General features: G+C 55.8%; 1 protein-coding gene across 1 annotated transcript; it reads left to right on the plus strand.

The window, feature by feature from the left end:
- The first annotated feature begins 2194 nt into the window (after nt 1-2194).
- Nucleotides 2195-19072, plus strand: KCNH3 (potassium voltage-gated channel subfamily H member 3). The gene is made up of 15 exons (XM_036252489.1): nt 2195-2270; nt 3900-4133; nt 4594-4728; nt 5642-5775; nt 6228-6471; nt 6953-7110; nt 7195-7402; nt 11059-11331; nt 11644-11843; nt 12194-12443; nt 15755-15972; nt 16745-17067; nt 17472-17578; nt 18205-18281; nt 18380-19072. Exons 1-15 carry the CDS (start codon nt 2195-2197, stop codon nt 18974-18976), a joined length of 3234 nt encoding a protein of 1077 aa, XP_036108382.1. The 3' UTR covers nt 18977-19072.
- The last annotated feature ends 223 nt before the right edge of the window (nt 19073-19295 follow it).

The following is a 19295-nucleotide window of genomic DNA, read 5'->3' on the forward strand; positions in this document are numbered from 1 at the left end:
TAGCCTGGTTCCCAAGTTGATGGGTACTTTCAGCCACAGCCTCATCCTGTCTTCAAAGTGAGCTGACTACTAAACTGCACCCTCTCCTTAGAATGCCTGACCCTCACCTGAAGAGGCATAGAAGAGCGGCTGGGGGGAGGAGGGGTTAGTCTGCAGTGGAAGTGGGGAGCATGATCTGCAGACCTTTGAGCCTCATTCTTCCTGAGAGGAGGATTCCAGGATTCAGAGGACTGGGGGAGGAGAACGCTTCCTCTCTTTCCTCCCAAAAGCACCAGTTCGTTTTATTTTTATTTTTTAATCCTTGCCCCAGGATATTTTTCCTTAGAATTTTTTTAGAACGTGTGGAAGGAAGGGAGGGAGGGGGGAGAGAGAGAGAGAGAGAGAGAGAGAGAGAGAGAGAGAGAGAGAGAGAATCATCCCTGTGAGAGACACATCAATTTGAGAGACACATCAATTGGTTGCCTCCCGCACGCGGGATCAAACCTACAACCCAGGTACGTGTCCTTGACTGGGAATTGAACTCGCCACCCTTTGGTGCGCGGGCGGACGTTAGAACCACAACCATGCCGGCCAGGGCAGTGCCTAGGCCCTCCTTGCGGATGAGGGGGTGGGTGGAGCGGTGGACTCTCCTTTCTTACAGATACTGGTAACTATGGATATATCTTCTAGAGAGGTGGGGAGTGCAGAGCCTCCGGCTTCACTCGTTTGGGAACAAATTGCTGTTTTGGCCCGGGCGGCTCTTCTGGGCGCGGGCGGTAGCCGTGCTCGCTGGCAAACTGTGGGAGGGAGGAGGAGCGGCGCTGGCAGCGCGAGGCTGGGGACACCGACGCAGCGCCGGAGATGAGCGGGAGACCGTGGCTCCCTGGGCTCCGCGTCGCCCGCCTTGGCCCCTCCTTCCCACTCCCTCGCCAGAGGGGGATGGCCTCTGCAGCCACCGCACCCGACCCCTGCCAGCTTCCCCTCCAGAGCCGAGCAGAGTTCTCGAGGACTGAAGGGGGACAGGAGCAGAGGCTGGGTCCTCCTGACACCCCGCTAACAAGCACCCACGCACAGGTTTAGGAAGTTTTTCCCAGCGCCTGACGTCTATCTGTCCTCGGTATTTGCAATCTGACCCTCTAGCGCAGCCTGGGAGCAAAAGGCGGTGAATAGTAGAAATACAGGGACAAGACAAAGGGTCTAGGCTCCCCCAACCCCCGCATACATATACCCTTTCCACTCCCGGGGCACACACGGGGAGCATCTGACCCTTCCTTCCAGTTTCCCGACAGCTCCATTTTCCAGGGGTCAAGTTGAGGCTGAGAAAGGATTGCATGTCCAGAAGCTGTGTTCAGACCGCCCCCCACCCCAATCTCCTTTTAGACTTCCCCTGTACAGTTGGAATCCCTCTAGGGGTCCCAAACTCCGCCAACTACCCTGCCTCCGCTAGTTGCCCAGCCCCCTTTCCAATTACATTTTCCTCAGGGAAAGCATCTTCGACCGCTCCACATACCCCCCCCCCAACCCCCCAACCCCCGTCTCTTCTCAGGTCTCCATTGCAGAGAAAGACACCTCTCTGATGTGTAGTCCCAGCCAGACCAGACGCTCGCCGGTCGTTCTACGAGCGGCAGGCCGGGTGCCTGGGTGGGATGGCCACTACCTGCCTTATACCCACCGAGGTCTCGAGGGGAGAGGGTTCCCACGGCAGGAGTTCTGTCCCTTTAAGGAGGCGGCCCTGCCTGGGTGTGCCCGGTCTCCATGGTTACCCCGGTGCAGGCGGCGGGCGCCCGAGGGAGGGAGGGAGGCTGCCGCTTCTCCCCGACAGACGGAGTGAGCTGCGGGCACCCGGCACCCAGCCGAGCCTGTGCGGGAGCCGGACTGCTGCTGAAACGGGAGCCACGGTCGTCGCCGTGGCGAGCGGAAGGTGCCGAGAGCGCGGAAGGTGCCGAGAGCGCAGCAGGCGCTGAGCCTGGATCCCGGCATTCGTGGGCGGCCACAGCGCGAGGGGCTGCGCGCCATGCTCCGAGCCCCGACGGCTGGGACATCCCCTCGCGCGCGGGCGGCCGGCGGGGCCTACGAGTCCAGGATGGGCACTGTCGCCCGACCGCTGCACTAGGGGGCACGGGGCCCAGCGGGGGGCGGCCAAGCTGGGCGCCCTCCTCTGGCCCTTAGTCCCCACGCCCCGGAGGGATGGGGCGGGCGGCCACGGCGGCCTAAGATGCCGGCCATGCGGGGACTCCTGGCGCCACAGAACACCTTCCTGGACACCATTGCCACGCGCTTCGACGGCACGCGTGAGTCCAACCCTCTCCCCACTGGCTCCTGAACGAGCCGTACCTGCCAGGGATTCCGCGGATCCTGCACCCCTCCTGCTCTTACCCTTCCTCCTTCCCGCCCCCCTCCCCTGCTGCCCGCTTTTAGCTGAGACCACCGTCTCCTTCCAGACGCCATCTCCATTAAAGGTTTAGAATCAAAACTGCCCCAGGCCAAGCAAAACAGCTAGAAGTCTCTGGGTTTGGGGCACGGAATGCCGTCTGTTCGCTGGGGCGCGAACCCCAACCTAGTCAGTCTATCCATTCCATCACTGAGTCTGGCTCTATCCCATCACTACCTTCGTTCGAACTGGCGGGGTAGGAGGTGAGGCGGGGGCTTGGTAGTCAGGGAAAGCCCGGAGGGCTAAAAACAAACAAACAAACAAACAAACGAAAAAACAACCAGATTTAGAAAAGAGGTTAGTAAACGGAGATAGAGTAGGTGGGACTCAGGAGCACACTGTTTGGCCACGCTTACCTGACCGCCTAAACCCACCAACCTAAACCCATGGTTTGGGGACTCCCACCAAGACTGGGGAAGTTTGGAGAAGGAGATCAGAGCTTCTGATCAGAGCTTCAGGATTGTGAGTTCCTGAGGTTCTGAGCACAGCGAAAATCATGAAAGCCCCCTCCCCTCTCCTCCTCCCCCTCCCTAACACTCGCCCCCAGTGGGGCTTCCCATCTCCGCCTAGAGCCCTCCACTGTCTTCAGTTCCTGATAGGAAGTGGGTGAGAGCCCATCTCTGAGCGCCCCCTCCCCCAAGTTTCTCCATCTGCTTTGCTCTGTGTGTGTGTGTGTGTGTGTGTGTGTATGCACGCGCGCGCGCCCGTGCCCGCACACGCTATGCTCCTAGAGCCTGCTGATTCAGCAACCCCCACTCCCCAATACAGTTCTGGCTCCAGGCTCCCTGTTCAGCTACCTTTCTTACATGCTCATTCTTTTTTTTTTTTTTTTTTTTTGGTATGTGCCCCTAGCAGGAACCAAACCTGGGACTCTGGTCCACAGGCCAACGTTCCAACCGCTGAGCCAAACTGGCCAGGGCTACATGCTCATTCTTGATCACATTCACTAATTCCTGAGCCAGGGCACCCAGCTGGGGCTCAAACAGAGTGCAGAATGGATGGTGGTCTGGACTGCCTCTCAGTCCAGGTGGGTCCCAGTGGGAGGAGCCACACAGCCAAATTGGGTACCTAGCTGGTGAGTGAGCCTGGTAGAGATAGGGGTGGGACTGAGGCTTGACTACAGCTGACAGTAAGGTCCTCCTTTGGAAATCCCCAAGCCCACCCCTTACCCCAAGTTGCTCAGGACACACCAGAGGGCACAGTGCCCACACAAGGCTACCACACAACCTCAGTGTTCACACATGCTGATTCTCAAATGCACTCATACACACACTGCTAAGAGCAGGGCACTGACACAGGTGACACAGTCATTCCTTCTCATAAATAGCTCCTGCCCTAACCCTGTCCACACCCCCAACACACACACACACACACACACACACACACACACACTTCCTGGGTTTTATAAAGCCCACCTTTGATGGAAAGAAGGGGTGGTGGTGCCCTGAGCCTCTTTATCCCATGCTTCCTGAGAGATGCTCTCTTGCAGACAGTAACTTCGTGCTGGGCAATGCCCAGGTGGCAGGGCTCTTCCCTGTGGTCTACTGCTCTGATGGCTTCTGTGATCTCACTGGTTTCTCCCGGGCTGAAGTCATGCAGCGGGGCTGTGCCTGCTCCTTCCTCTATGGTCCAGACACCAGTGAGCTCGTCCGCCAACAAATCCGCAAGGCCCTGGATGAGCACAAGGAATTCAAGGCGGAACTGATCCTTTACCGGAAGAGTGGTGAGGGGCTGGCCATCTGGCCAACCCACCTTACCTCTTCAGTTTATCCCAGCCTGGCACCCACCCCATCCTTTGTCCCTCCTTTCCATTCTCATCTTCTTCATTTTCCCCTCTCATCCCAGCTGCCACATATCCATTCCTCTTCCTCTACCCTACCCTGTCCCTGGCCCTCCTCTCTTCCATCTTCACACCATCCTTAGCCTCCATTTGGTTTCCCATCTTGGGTATCCCACCCCAGCCATGTCAGTAGGACAGATTTGTGAAAACACATGTCTGACAGTCATCCCTACTCTCCCTTTCTTTCTACTGCCCTGTTCCATCAAGACCTGTCCTAAATGGATCAGGTTGCTGCTCCCCTCCCAGAATCCTGCTTGGGTCTCAGCCATGGGTGTCAGTGGAGCCTCTGTTGCCTTGGGCAGGGTGGAGATGGGAGCTGGGCTGAGTCTGACTTTGTGCCCAGGGCTCCCATTCTGGTGTCTGCTGGATGTGATACCCATCAAGAATGAAAAGGGAGAGGTGGCCCTCTTCCTGGTCTCTCACAAGGACATCAGTGATGCCAAGAACCGAGGGGGCCCTGACAAATGGAAGGAGAAAGGTAGGTGCCTTTGGTGCCATTGGTTTAACTGCTGTGGCTGGGGTGTTGGGTATATCAGGCCTGGCTTATGGCTGCCCCCACCCTTTTGCACTCGTTGACTCCTACTCTGCTGGCTGAGAGGCCTGTGCTGCTGTCCTCTCCACATGCCCAGGTATGAAAAGACTTTTCAGATAGACTGGTGGTTATACAGTTGGAATTTCGAAGTCAACTTTACTAAGAAACTAAAAGCAAACAAACTCTACTAGTGCCTGTGAAGTTCAGTTTTCTGACCAATAGTGAAGCTGAGCACCACCCCCAGCCCCAGTGCCTTTTCTTCACACAAACCTGACTGGGGACCCTGGCCAAAGCCCTCTTTTAAGTCCTTGGAATCTTGCCCCTCTTGTATCCTCCCAGGGCTGGGGAAGGCCCTTAGACAGCTCATCAAGCTGTCATCCGAACCTGCTCCAAGGCCTCTTTGCCACTTGGGGATGTCAGATACTCTCCATTTCCCAATCCTCCATCCCCAGCCCTGGATCAGCCTCCCCACAATGTAAGTCCATGATAGTCCCTGCATCTGGACTCCGGGGTCCTCCTCTGAGCTTCTGCCTGATGGCCTTCTGCTTGCTCTGCTCTCCCCCAACTCCTAGGAATCACCTCTTCCCTCTGTTCCCAGGCCTTTTCCTGTGGAGACCCTCTCCTGCCTTGCCTTGGTCCAAACATCCTCCTGCAAGCAGGCACTGGGAGTAGTGTCTGTAAGCACCCCTAGGATTGCCCATTGCTGGGGTGCAAGTGATTCTAGGAAGTGAGGAATGCCGGAGCCTCCAACTCTAGACAGACTAGTCAATGAGCCAGACCTGTCCATGGACCAACAACTAGTATCCTACACCCAAGACCATTCCACCATTATCCTCATAGGCTCCTCTTTTTTTTGCAGGTGGTGGCCGGCGCCGATATGGCCGGGCAGGAGCCAAAGGCTTCAATGCCAACCGGCGGCGGAGCCGGGCTGTGCTCTACCACCTGTCTGGGCACTTGCAGAAGCAACCCAAGGGCAAGCACAAGCTCAATAAGGTGGATTGAGCACTAGGGTGTGTGTCTGGGGGTTGGGACAATGTAGGGGCAGGCTGAAGAGATGGAGGGGGGAACTGAGCCCACCACAGAGAGAATGTCCACGGGGCCACATAGTCTCCACAAGTACTTTGGGGTTGTGACTGAAGGAGGGACTGTCATATGCCTGATCCATCAAAGATATAGAGGAGAGTCTTGGCCCTGGGGTCAGATGGGCTTGGGTTCAATCTTGGCTCCTCCCCTAAGCAGCTGTGTGACCTTAGCTAAGTCACTTGACCTCCCTAATCCTCAGTTTTCTGATCTATAACATGGGGACACTAATACCTATGTCAGAGGTTGCTTTGAGAATGAATGCAGGGAGGGAAAGAAGATGGATGCCTGTCCTGGACACTATCCAAACTCAGCCTGTACCAATTTCCTGTCATCCCTGCCTGGACCTGCCCTGCCTCACTCAGAAGGTGTTTGGGGAGAAGCCAAATTTGCCTGAATACAAAGTAGCTGCCATTCGAAAGTCACCATTCATCCTGCTGCACTGTGGAGCACTAAGAGCCACTTGGGACGGCTTCATCCTGCTTGCCACCCTCTACGTGGCTGTCACTGTGCCCTACAGTGTGTGTGTGAGCACAGCCCGGGAGCCCAGTGCTGCCCGCGGCCCCCCCAGTGTCTGTGACCTGGCAGTGGAGGTCCTCTTCATTCTTGGTAGGTGCCCTTTGTGCCTCCCACCCAGTCCCATGCTAGATGCCCCTCAGGCATTGATGGCGATAGTCTGCCTGGCTCCAGTGCCCCACAAGTGTCCCTCTTGCCACTTTTCTGTTTGAAATCAGACCTGGGTTCCACGTGTGTCTACCACTAATGGGTTATGTGACCCTGAGCCAGTCTTAGCTTCTCCAAACTTGTTCCTTTCTCCATTAAATAGGCATAGCAATGTTCACCTTTTATTTTTTATTTTATTTTATTTTATTTTTATTTTTTGGTACATGCCCCTAGCGGGAACCGAACCCAGGACTCTCTGGTCCGCAGGCCAACGCTCCAACCACTGAGCCAAACCAGCCAGGGCCAGTGTTCACCTTTTAGAGTTACTGATGTCAAGGGCCCAGGATAATGTCAGATAGTGAGCTGGTGCCCAGTAAAAAGTGGTTCCTCCCCACCCTGATCCAACTCCCACCCGGACATTCCACAGACATCGTGCTGAATTTCCGAACCACATTCGTTTCCAAGTCGGGCCAGGTGGTGTTTGCCCCCAAGTCCATTTGCCTCCACTACGTTACCACCTGGTTCCTGCTGGACGTCATTGCAGCCCTGCCCTTTGACCTGCTACAAGCCTTCAAGGTCAATGTGGTCAGTGTGGCTGGGCAGGGTGGGCTTTGGGGTGGGACAGTGTGGGCTGGTCCAGGGGTGACCTCCTTCCCTCCTCCACCTCAGTACTTCGGGGCCCACTTGCTGAAGACGGTGCGGCTGCTGCGGCTGCTACGCCTGCTCCCGCGGTTGGATCGCTACTCGCAGTACAGTGCCGTGGTGCTGACCCTGCTCATGGCCGTGTTCGCTCTGCTTGCCCACTGGGTGGCCTGCATCTGGTTCTACATTGGCCAGCAGGAGATTGAGAGCAGTGCATCTGAGCTGCCTGAGATCGGTACTGGAGGCTGGGGTGGCGAGGGGGGCGTTTGAGTGTGCATACGTACGTGCCCAGGAGTGTGTTGTTCGAATGTACGTGTGTCGGGAAAGTGTGAATGCATGTGTCTCTGTCAGGGCATGTTTGTGAGCTGGTACAAGGTGTCAGAGATGTGTACAAGTCTGCATGTGTGTGTGCTTGTATCTGTGTGTCACAGCAACATGTGTTCAAGAAGATGTGCTTGTGAGAAGAATGTGAGGGTGGTATGTGTGTGCAGGTATGAGTGTGACAGAGCCATCACCTCAGAGTAGGCCTCTTCTCCAGCAGCTGGGCATTGTGGAGAAAGCCTGGTGGGCTGCCTGGAGGAGTCTTATTCACTCATAATGACCTCCTTGTGGCCAAACTTTTATCACCTTATTCAAATGCCTATCTAGCTGGAGAAGGCTGTTCAGGGAGTCAGTGCCCTTCAGGGGTCCCCTGATGCCTGGCACTTCCCTGCCACCTTCTCTGAAGCTCATCCCCCAATATCTCAGCTCCCAAGCCTCTTTCCCACTTGTCATCTCCAGGCTGCATCGCTCTCGGCTGCTTCTTAGCCCTCCTGTTGCCTAAAACATGGTCTTTTTTTGCATCCCACCAGTGTCTTCACTGTCCTTCATTTCACCTCCACTTCCACAACTGCCTCTGCTTACCTCCCACTCACATTTTAACTCCTGCTAGAAGGGCTTCCACCTCCACCTCTTACTAAAATGTCATCCAGAAGGTCACAGTGACCTTCTGGGGCCAAACCCTCATCCCCCTTGAAGTCCCTGTAGCACCTAACCCTGCCAACTACACTCTTTCAAACTGTTCTGCCTCTCTGCCCCGGGCTGGGCCTCCTACTCCAGCCTCTTTCGGTGCTGAGCTCTCCTCCGATTGCTGCTAACCACTCACCTTGTTTTCTCTTGCAGTTCCACTATGGTTCCACCATGTGGACATCTCAACTTCTATTTTTTTCTCTCTAATGCCAACCATTTTGTCCCAGCCATTTCTAACTCTCCATACTTACAGCTCCAAAATTCAACATACTTGCTTTCCTCCCATGCCCTCAGCCCTCTGGTAACTTCCCAGTAGCTGGCCTTTAGCACCTGTTTCCAGGCAGTGGGCAAGAGACCAGCTGCTCAGACAGCCTGTCATGACTGTCCACTCCTTGGTGGGATCCAGGTTGGCCTTAGAAATCTGCTCTGACTAGTTCCCAGGGATAAGGAGGCTCCTGTGAATTCTCTCTTCTTCACCAAGCCCACAGAGACTGCTGTGTAATCCAGAGGGCCCACCTGGACATTTCCCAAGTGCTCTAGTTGCTGAGCACACAGATGCTCCAGGCATGTCCACACCTTGGTGCCTGCCCTTCCCAGATGGGGGGCTGTGGTGGAGGCTGCTCTGGGCTCATATGGCCACCCAGTGAACATATAGTCAGAGGGCCAAGAGGTAGATAATGGTGACACAAAGTCCTGGCCCCAAAGTGGCTGAGACACCAAATTCCTGGGTCAGCCCCTCCACCCCCAAACAGGACCCAGACACCCAGGGTCTTGAGTTAACATGGCTCCTTTGTCCTGGCCACTTCACAGGGGCTGTGGGACTGACATTAGAAACAACTTTGGCTCCCAGAGAGCTCTGGGCCCCACATGGAGAACATGGGGATGGAGGCGCTGACTGATCATTTTGTAGATATACGTGGCAATTCTTGTACCCTTGAACCCTAAGTTCCAGAGTGCTTTTGTTCCATTTGGGGCTGGTACTGGTTCACATCTGGGGATTTTCCAAGTTCTTCAGGTCATCATTTCCCCCTTCTTTCTCAAAGGAAACTATCTCCAACTTGGATTGGAGTCACACCCAGACCTCCCAAAGTCCAGCCCTGGAAGGATGTCCCTGAGGGCAGAGTGGCCCGCATTTATCTCTGGGAGGCACCTTTCCATGGCTTCCTGGCCTTAGTTCCCCTGTTCTACTGCCCATGGTGTGGACATAGATTCCCATGAGCCCAATGGAGATGGGCTGGATTTTCAAAAGTTAACTAATTACTGAGGGCGATCACTCAGGGCAGTTCACAGTGTGAAAGTCACCAGCCTCCAGAACAGCCTCTGCTGGCCTGACCCTCTGCACCTGGAGGCCCCAGGCAAGACTGAGAGAGGTCTGCCACCCTCCCTTAATGTTCCTGCGTCTTGCCCCCCTGCTCCCCTCCCACCACCACCACTTTCCTCACCTGGCCACTGGCTTCACCTCAAGAGCCCAACTAGTGACTGAAACATTTTGAATACTCCCCTGTATTCTCCCAGAACACCTCAAATAGGAGGGGGAATCCTCACCTTGGCTCAGACCTTATCACAACCCCTTAAATTCCTTGGCCTGGAATGTGAAGACCCATTGTGAACCCCCAATTTAGCTAAGCTGAGCTGATTGCCTATACTTGTCTCCATCTTGATACTTGGCTCATGCCTTTCCCTAGATCAGAAATGACACCCCTCTCCCCCAGTCTCTTTGTATCAAAACTCTGTCCATCCTCTAAGACCAAGCACAAATCTCTCTTCCAGGACGCCTTCTAGCCCTAGCCCATAACATGTTGATTTGAGCCCCACCCTGTGGCACTCGGGCCTTGTATGACTGAGATGTAGCCCCAACCCTGCAGTAAACTCCTAAGGGTCTCTGAGCTCCTGGCCTCTGTACATCAGGTTGCTGAATGAATGAATGGGTGGGTAGGGAGAGGAAGGGAATCGGGATCATGAGGGGGAATATGCGTAAGGTGTTAGGGAGAGTATGGAGCAGGGGGGCTAGGGTATGTTGAGGTGGGAGGGGGCAGAGTGCATATGAAGAGGTAGGTCCCACTGCTCCCACCTCCTGGCAAGGCCAGCCCAGAGAATTTGGAGTTGATGGGGAGATTGAGATGATCTTTGGCCTCCACCCAGCGGCCCAGGCTGGCCTCTGTTTGCATGTGTGGTGAGGGCCTCTGTGTGTGCACTGTGGCCTTTGAGTGTCCTCACCTGTGTGCTTGTGTCCATGCAAGTGTGTCCCCTCCCCAGTCTGGACATCAGTATGCAAGCAGCTGCGTAGCCTTGTCTATCTCCCAAGTGTGCACGGGCCTTTTCTGTGTGACTGGTGTGGCCGTGCTCTGTGAACGTGCTCACACGCGTGTGTCCTTGTCCGTCTGACTGTGCAGAGCTCATGTGTAGCCTTGGTGGTGTTAATGTTCTTGAGATCACATGTGTGAGGCTGAATGGTGTGTGTGGTTGTGGGGAGGAATGAGGTTGAATGGGAGGCAGCTTTCTGGAACAGACAAGTTCAAAGAAAGTTCAAAGAAAGAGCAAGAGGAGTCTGAGTGGATAGGGCAGAGGAGGTAGCCCTGGGGTGATTGGGACCAGTGCCAGCTGTGGAGAACAGGGCACAGTGCTCCCTGCTCCGTCCTCAGCACCAGTAGACACCAGCTGGGGACATGGCAGCCTCAGCCTCGTCCTCATGTGCCCGTCTTGCTGAGGGCTGAGGGAATGGAGAGGGGAGTACTGGGCCAGCAGAGGAGGAAGGTGGAGGGAAGCCCTGGGGGTAGATCTCTATCCACATGTCCCTCACCCCTGGGATACCAGAGGACATACCTGCTCCCACAGCCTGGCAGTGCTGTCCTGCTGACTCAGGCCCACCTGCCCCCTTCCCAGGCTGGCTACAGGAGCTGGCCCGCCGACTGGAGACCCCCTACTACCTGGTGGGCCAGAGCCCAGCTGTAGCCAACAGCTCTGGCCAGAGTGACAACTGTAGCAGCGAGGCCAACAGGACAGGGCTGGAGCTCCTGGGCGGCCCATCACTGCGCAGTGCCTACATCACCTCCCTCTACTTCGCACTCAGCAGCCTCACCAGCGTGGGGTTTGGCAACGTGTCTGCCAACACGGACACGGAGAAGATCTTCTCCATCTGCACCATGCTCATCGGTGGTGAGGCCTGCCCCAGTCTGCGACTGCTCCCCAGGTGGCCCCTCCCTCTCCATCTCTCCCAGGGCCCCAAGGTTCTTCCTAGAAGTTCTGCTTTAGGGGGCCCAAGGAACTTGAGGCTAACACCAGGAGAGCCCATTTGGCTTCAGGCTTCCATGCCACACAGCCACCCTTGTGCCTTGGCCAGGAGCATGTGGAGGGTGGAGGGTGGAGGGTAGAGGGGCTGGAGGGATAGGACAGATGTGTCCTGCATTGTGTCAGTCAGGCTAGGCCAGGCCAGTCCTGGAGGTGACCCCGTCTCGCCACCCTCCCCAGCCCTGATGCACGCGGTGGTGTTTGGGAACGTGACGGCCATCATCCAGCGCATGTACGCCCGCCGCTTTCTGTACCACAGCCGCACCCGCGACCTGCGCGACTACATCCGCATCCACCGCATCCCCAAGCCTCTCAAGCAGCGCATGCTCGAGTACTTCCAGGCGACCTGGGCCGTGAACAACGGTATTGACACTACCGAGGTGCGCAGACCTCCAAGGCTGGCCCTTCTAGCCTTTGCTCCCTCAGCGGGTGTGCAATTGGCCTAAAATTCCCGTGAGTGGGCTGGGAGGCAACGAATGCAGAATTCTGGCCTCCCTGCCTCTGCTCTCTCCTGGGCAGCAGCAACATGGGGCAGAATGCAGCCAGGAAGGTTCGGAGGCCCCTCTCCACTCTCGTTAGGTCTGGAGGAGGAAAGCTGGGCTGTTCATGGAGGGGCTGAAGTGATTGAGAGGGAAGCACAGAACCCCCTTGTTGATCAGGCCCTGTGGGGCCGGCTGGAGGCTGCCTCCCTTTCTGCCACCCAACCCCCACCCTTGCTCCCTACCTGCAGCTGCTGCAGAGCCTTCCTGACGAACTACGAGCAGACATTGCCATGCACCTGCACAAGGAGGTCCTGCAGCTGCCCCTGTTCGAAGCTGCGAGCCGAGGCTGCCTGCGGGCGCTGTCCCTGGCTCTGCGACCCGCCTTCTGCACACCTGGCGAGTACCTCATTCACCAAGGCGACGCCCTCCAGGCCCTCTACTTCGTCTGCTCTGGCTCCATGGAGGTGCTCAAGGGTGGCACCGTGCTTGCAATCCTAGGTTTGTGAGGGTGGGAGAGGGCACAGGGGCTTGTGGGAGGCAGATGGCCCATCTGCAGAAAATCCAGAGAGGAGATCCAGGCAAGACCACCTGGAGAGAAATAGCCAGGATGGAGCCAGGAGTAACCATGGAGCACTGGGCACAGCTCAGGGCAGAACTAGTGACCATAGGTGGCAACCCAAGGAGGTGAAATGATTTTGAGGGTATTGGAGGCTAGAGTAAGTGGAGGACCAGTCTTTAGTCTTTGAGGGGACCAGGGAGTAGCACTTCTGTCAAAGAAGAAATTGAAATGATGAGGATTTAAGTGTTGGAGAGTGTTCAAGCAGGGCTGGAAAATGGAGGAATGGAAGTTATCCTTGCGGGACTCCCACCACCACTGGGCCATGGAGAGGGGAGATGCCACTTTCCCAGGGCAGGTAACAGAGCAAGCCCAGGGCCTTGAGGAGTGACAGCAGAGCTCAGACTCAGCATGTATACCCCTTTCTTGGCAAAAGAATGAGGTGAAGATGAAGGATCCATTCCCTAGATAAGGAAGAAGAGATTGCAGTTATGGAGTCAGCATCATAACAGAGCTGACACAAGGGTCTCACATCAGGGCCGGCTTACACTTTCATCTCAAGCAAACATCAAAACCCAAAGTGGGAAGAGGTATTGTTATTCCTGTTTTACATAGGAGACAAAGATGTCCAGAGGTTAATGGATTGGCAGGTGTGGTTAGAGCTAGTCTGCCCAACTTTAAACCTCAGGCTTCCGACACTGCGCTCCCAGGTGCTCTGCCCTGTGGAGACTGCGCCGAAGAAAGGGCTTTGCTTCAGGATGCCCGGACGTGCAGCACATTTGAGCATCTGGGAAACATGTGCTGCATGGTGCCTGGGCTGTGGGAGGCTGTCAGCAGTGACCCCAGAGAGCAGGGGTGCTGTGAACTGCTTGGGTAATTGAGGGCCTCGCACATGGACAGAACTGGACAGAAAGGAGGTGGCACCCAAACCACAGTTGAATCCTCAGGTAGCCAAGCACTTGTAGACTCACTGTGGGGACAGGTCATGCTTGGAGCAAGCAGCTGAGGTGTGTACTACTCTGAAGAACCAGGATGACCAGATGACCAGTACCTACTATGTGTCCATTCTCTCTCCCTTGAGGAGAAGGATGTTCTGACAGGAAACAGGATGAATAAATACCATCCGGGAGTTCTTGGAACCAAGAGAGGCTACAGGCTGCTACATCCTTCACCTTGCCATTCATGATTTTGGCTTCTGGACCAGATGCAGTCTGTGCCAGGATTTAGCACACAGAGTTATTGGCCACCTACATTTGTCTGTCAATCCTAAAGAATTTGTGAAGAACTGGAGAGATTCAGAAAGGCAAAAAGACAGATTTTGACAATTGCAGACTGGTCACCCTGAAGCAAGATTGTCAAGTGGATTATTAAACAGATGGCTTCAGCTTGGAGTGAGGAAGTAGTGTGGCTGGGAGCTGGCAGGAGTCCTGCAAGAGCCTGTCTTCACTGGTGCCAGGCACCAGGTCTCAGAATAGCCACATTCGGAATTAAGATGGAGCCTCAAGAACAGCCATCACCTTCACCCTGGGCCTTTGCCTCCAGAATGTTCCCAGTACCAGGACTTATGTCACCTTTGATCTGTCCTATCTCATATGTTCTGAATGAACTGTTTCCTCTGTCGACTTGGCATCTCTGGGTGCCCCAAGAGTTCCTGGGTCCCTGTGACCTGGTTTGCTGCTTCGTCTCCATCCCATCTCCCACCTGCTTCCTAGTTGAACATCCAGTGCCTCCTGCCTGCTCCTGGCAGCTAAGGCTCACCATGCATCTAGCAATGTTGAGTCTGGCCCCTCCCTCTGTGTATGAACTAACTGCTGAGCATGTGCAAACTCAACTGTGGGGGAGAAAGAAGGCAAGCCCAAGAGAGGTGGGTTGGGCTATGGTGCCAGGAGGATCTTACGGAGCTTGATGAACTGAGCTGGAGGCTCTGGCTGAGATGCCAGCCTAGAAGGTGGTCTCTGGTGCCTGAGACCAGTGGCCCAGAACTCTGTCCTTGGTCCTGTCCTGTATCTCGTTTTTATCTCACTTGTTGGGTGAAGACAAGGAATACGCACTTATCCTATTTCCAGATGACACACATGAGGAGAGAGAGCTCATTCATCAGATGATCACATTAAGATCCAAATAGCTCTCAGAAGGAACCAGAAGGGTGGCCTGAAATCAAGAAAATAAGATTTAGCAGTGATGCCTTCTAGTCTTAAGTTTGAGCAAAAATCCATTTAGAATTCTGCTGGCAGCATGAAGCAGCCCACAGCGCTGGTGGCAATGATCCACCTTCTTCCTTAAGGTTAAGGAAACGTTTTCTAATCTTGTGAACTATCTGGCTGTGGTTTGAGCTGGCTCGTGAGGGCAGTGAGTGCTCTGCACAGTCCCCAATGGCACACCATCCCTGTTGGCAGGATCTACAGGGGACTCTGTTGACAGGGGAGGGAAGGAAATGAACTTTGATTGGTGGCCTATGTGTCAGGCACTTTATCTCCACTAACTTATTTAATCCTCACCACATCCCTGATCGGAGACACCAGACACCGTATTTCATTGATTCTAAGACACACATTTTTCCCCACCATTTAACATTTCTGAGATCGGGATGCAGATTTACAATCACTGTCAGCCCAGTGGCAGAGTCAGCAGGTGATGGGAAAACCCTTCATTGACACCTGCTGGTAAGATCACGAAAGCACCACAGCCTCAGTTTAATGCAGGATCTGTTGTAGAGACAAGGCACCAGGGCTTGAAGTATGCAGCCACCTGACATTTCCATCGTGCCACACCGGGCACTCACCTGCTGGTTCCACACACTGTTTCCGGGTAAGCTACACCCGAATCACCTGTGAGGCTGGAAAACCATTGAATCACCTGTGAGGCTGGAAAACCATCGTATTGTGGGGTCTCCTGTAAATACTCTGATTCTGTCGGTAGGGATGGAGCCTGGGAGTCTAATTATTTTAACTTTCCCAGAGGTTGCTGATCCCTAGGCAGTCTGGGAGCCACTAGAATTGGTGACTGCCCAGTGGTCTCAGAGGTAAAACATAGATGTGTTTCAGCTCAGTGGCTTTGATCCTCAATGTGCTGGAGCACCTGGGTCACAGTGCTCAACCAGGGCCAGGCCTCTCTGCTCCTCTCTGCCCTGGCCCTCAGGTCCCACAGTGGGGTTTCGGCTGGGAAGTCTTCAGCCCATGAGGAAAGCTCAGCAGCCTCTGCTTGACTCCCCTCTGCAGTGGCAGGCTCGCTGACCTCTGCTTCCTCTTCCCAGGGAAGGGTGATCTGATCGGCTGTGAGCTGCCCCGGCGTGAGCAGGTGGTCAAGGCCAATGCTGATGTAAAAGGGCTGACATACTGCGTCCTGCAGTGTCTGCAGCTGGCTGGGCTGCATGAAAGCCTGGCATTGTACCCCGAGTTTGCCCTGCGCTTCAGCCAGGGCCTCCGAGGGGAGCTCAGCTACAACCTGGGTGCTGGCGGAGGTCCCCCGGAGGTGAGGGTGCTGAATATGTGCATGGAGGAAGCTGGGGTGCCAGGGAGCCTGGTGAGGGGGGCAGAGGCTGGGGTTTGTAGAGGTGTGTGTGAATATATGGCCTGGATGAACACCCCTGGCACATGATAAGACGTCTACATTCTCCTTCATAACCAAACTCTATCCTTTAGAGCCCAGCCCAGCCCAGCCATGCTCAGCCACACTCCCGGTTCTCCCTGGCCCATCTGAGACAGCCTGGCCTGACCAGAGCGAGGTCTTGGGGGAGGGCAGCTGAGTCCACTCGTACCAGAAAAGGAGTTTGTAGGCTGAAAATTAAGGATGGTGCTCACGGGGCAGGGTGGGCAGGGCCACGCACAGCCCACCAGGTCACCTCTGAAGAAAGTCCTGCCTCTGCCCCGCTTCCTCTTCGCAGTGAAATGTAACTGCTGAGGGGCTTTTGAATTTTCCTGACTTATGTCACAAATTCCAAACCAGTTTTTAGTACTGTGTTTTCTTGAATAGTTTAGTTAGCCCAAGGGCCCAAGCCACACTTTGCTGGAATTCTGAGAGGCACCAAATACCTCTAGGGCTTGTGGTGTTGTGGGGGCAGCAGAAAAGCAGTCTTCCCTGCCCCTAACCAATTGAGCCACTTCCTCAGCCTGGTGGGTATACTGGGCACCCTGTTTAACAGGAATGGCTCCTCTCTTCTGGGGACATGGAGCCAGGGTGGGGGAGGCGAATGAAGCACAGTAAGGGCTATCTGTGCTAGTTCCCCGTCCCCCACTGTCCCCAGGTGGACACCAGCTCCCTGAGCGGCGACAACACCCTCATGTCCACACTGGAAGAGAAGGAGACAGATGGGGAGCAGGGCCCTGCGGCCTCACCAGCCCCAGCTGATGAACCCTCCAGCCCCCTGCTATCCCCAGGCTGCACTTCCTCATCCTCGGCTGCCAAGCTGCTATCCCCACGTCGAACTGCGCCCAGGTCCTATCTAGGTGGCAGAGGGAGGTCAGGGACTTTGCAAGCTGAAGCTGGCCCCTCTGCTCACCCTCGAAGCTTAGAGGGGCTGCGGCTGCCCCCTGTGCCATGGAATGTGCCCCCGGATCTGAGCCCCAGGTGAGCAGGCCCTGGGCTACTACACTTTGGCAGAGATGGTAGTGATAGGGCCGGGGCCCTGGCCAGTCACACCGCTTCCCTGGGTACCCATCCTTCCATCCTAACCCCTCCCGACCTCCTCCAGGAAGTTTCCTGGACTCCACCTCCCTGCTGCCCCCACCCCACCATTCAGAACTCAGCTCAGAACTTTCTTGCTGTTTCATATCTCTCAATCTTGGATCCTCAGCGAAACTGCAATCTCCTAGGGGAAGGGGCTTCTCATGTTACCTTTCTCTTGGGGTTTCAAGTCCCCAATCCCAGCTCCAGGATCCTGCAGCTTCTATATGAGGACAATGGGGAGTCTTGCCCAGGAAACACCACAGTGGCTATCTGTCAATTTATTGTCCTGCTACCTGTGTCCACAGGGTAGTAGATGGCATTGAGGATGGCTGTGGCTCTGACCAGCCCAAATTCTCTTTCCGCGTGGGGCAGCCTGTCCCGGAATGTAGCAGCAGCCCCTCCCCTGGACCAGGTACTGGGGCCAGTTGCCTCTGGGGGAGGTTGGAGGGGCAGTCCCTTTGCCTTGTGAACCTCTGACAAACCGACAGGACATAGACATTGCCTGGAAGCCCTCTTGCCCTCACCCACCTGCATGGTATGGGCAGGGAGTTTGGTGGTGAGGACCGGCACCTTGGTGTTGGAGGGTAGCTGGGAATGGGGTTTGGACCTCTGCTGTCAGCTCCCTAGCAGTGTGACTTGGTTCTCGCCCCAGCTTCTGGTCTATAAAATGATTCTTGTGCATGTTAATGTTGCTAAGACCCTCAGCACATTGTCTGGCTCACTGGGAGGGTAGAGGGCTGAGGAGGCAGATTGAAATGGCCCCCAGCCAGACCAGACAGCCCTGGGTAATGAGCTCCCAGAAGTGTCCATGTCCCTGGAGGACAGAACAAGAGATGCACAGAAAGCAGCTTCCTGAGGGGAAAAGCATGGGGCAGTGTGTCTGTGGCCCCCTGGACATTTGGGCAGAATTCAGCAACTTGGGCAAGGCAGTGGCCCTTCCTGCCAGGCCAATGTGGTTAGTGCCGACTAGGGCACAGGCCTGGACCCTGTGCTGTCTCCTAACAGCCCTGGCTAGTAACCTCATTCTATGGTCCACAGAGAACAGCCGTCTTACTGTCCCCCTCGGACCCAGTGAGGAGAGTAACAAAGATACACTGGACAAGCTTCAGCAGGCGGTGAGTCAGGGGCAAAGTGGAGGCAGGGCAAGGAGAGGGGCCCTGCTCTTGTGTAAGGCCCTAACTCCACTCTGATCTCATGTTTCTCCTCCCCAAAGGTGATGGAGCTGTCTGAGCAGGTGCTGCAGATGCGGGAGGGACTGCAGTCCCTGCGCCAGGCAGTGCAGCTCCTCCTGGCGCCCCATGGGGAGGGCACATGTCCTCAGGCATCAGGAGAGGGGCCATGTCCAGCCAGCACCTCTGGACTCCTACAGCCTCTGTGTGTGGACACTGGGGCCTCTTCCTACTGTCTGCAGCCCCCGGCTGGCTCTGCCTTGAGTGGGACTTGGCCACACCCTCGTCCGGGGCCCCCACCCCTCGTGGCACCCTGGCCCTGGGGTCCCCCAGCATCTCAGAGCTCCCCATGGCCTCAAACAACAGCTTTTTGGACCTCCACCTCTGACTCAGAACCACCGGGCTCAAGAGAACTCTGTCCTGAGCCTAACACCCCTGGTTCACCACCCCCTAAGGAAGGGGCTAGGACTGCACCCCTGGAGCCTGTGAGCCAGGCTGAGGCTGCCAGCACCGGAGAGCCCCCACCAGGGTCAGGGCCCCTGGCCTTGGCCTGGGAACCCCACAGCCTGGAGATGGTGCTTATTGGCTGCCATGGCTCTGGCACGGTCCAGTGGACCCAGGAAGAAGGCACAGGGGTCTGACTGCCAGCACCAGAACTCAGTGTTGCTGGACATGCTGCCATCTGCTGCTCTGACCAACCTTGGGGTAGAGGAAGGGCGGCAGCTACACACAGGGACTCCAGGCTGCTTTCTGGCTCAGGGCAGGGAACCTGAGAGCCGAGCAAGGCCTGGCCCTGGGCTCTCATGGTGGGTGGGCTGGAGCCTCAGGGACAGGCTCCAGGCTAGTACTCTTCTGGCCCCTTCTTGTGGGTCCCCTCCTCAGCCTGCTCCTCTGACCTCCTTGTCTCCCTCTGCGGGCTGGGGGACAGGCCTGACGCCAAGGAAGGTTCTGCTATCCCCT

Source organism: Molossus molossus, unplaced genomic scaffold (genome assembly GCF_014108415.1).
Source record: "Molossus molossus isolate mMolMol1 unplaced genomic scaffold, mMolMol1.p scaffold_m16_p_10, whole genome shotgun sequence".
Taxonomy (NCBI): domain Eukaryota; kingdom Metazoa; phylum Chordata; class Mammalia; order Chiroptera; family Molossidae; genus Molossus; species Molossus molossus.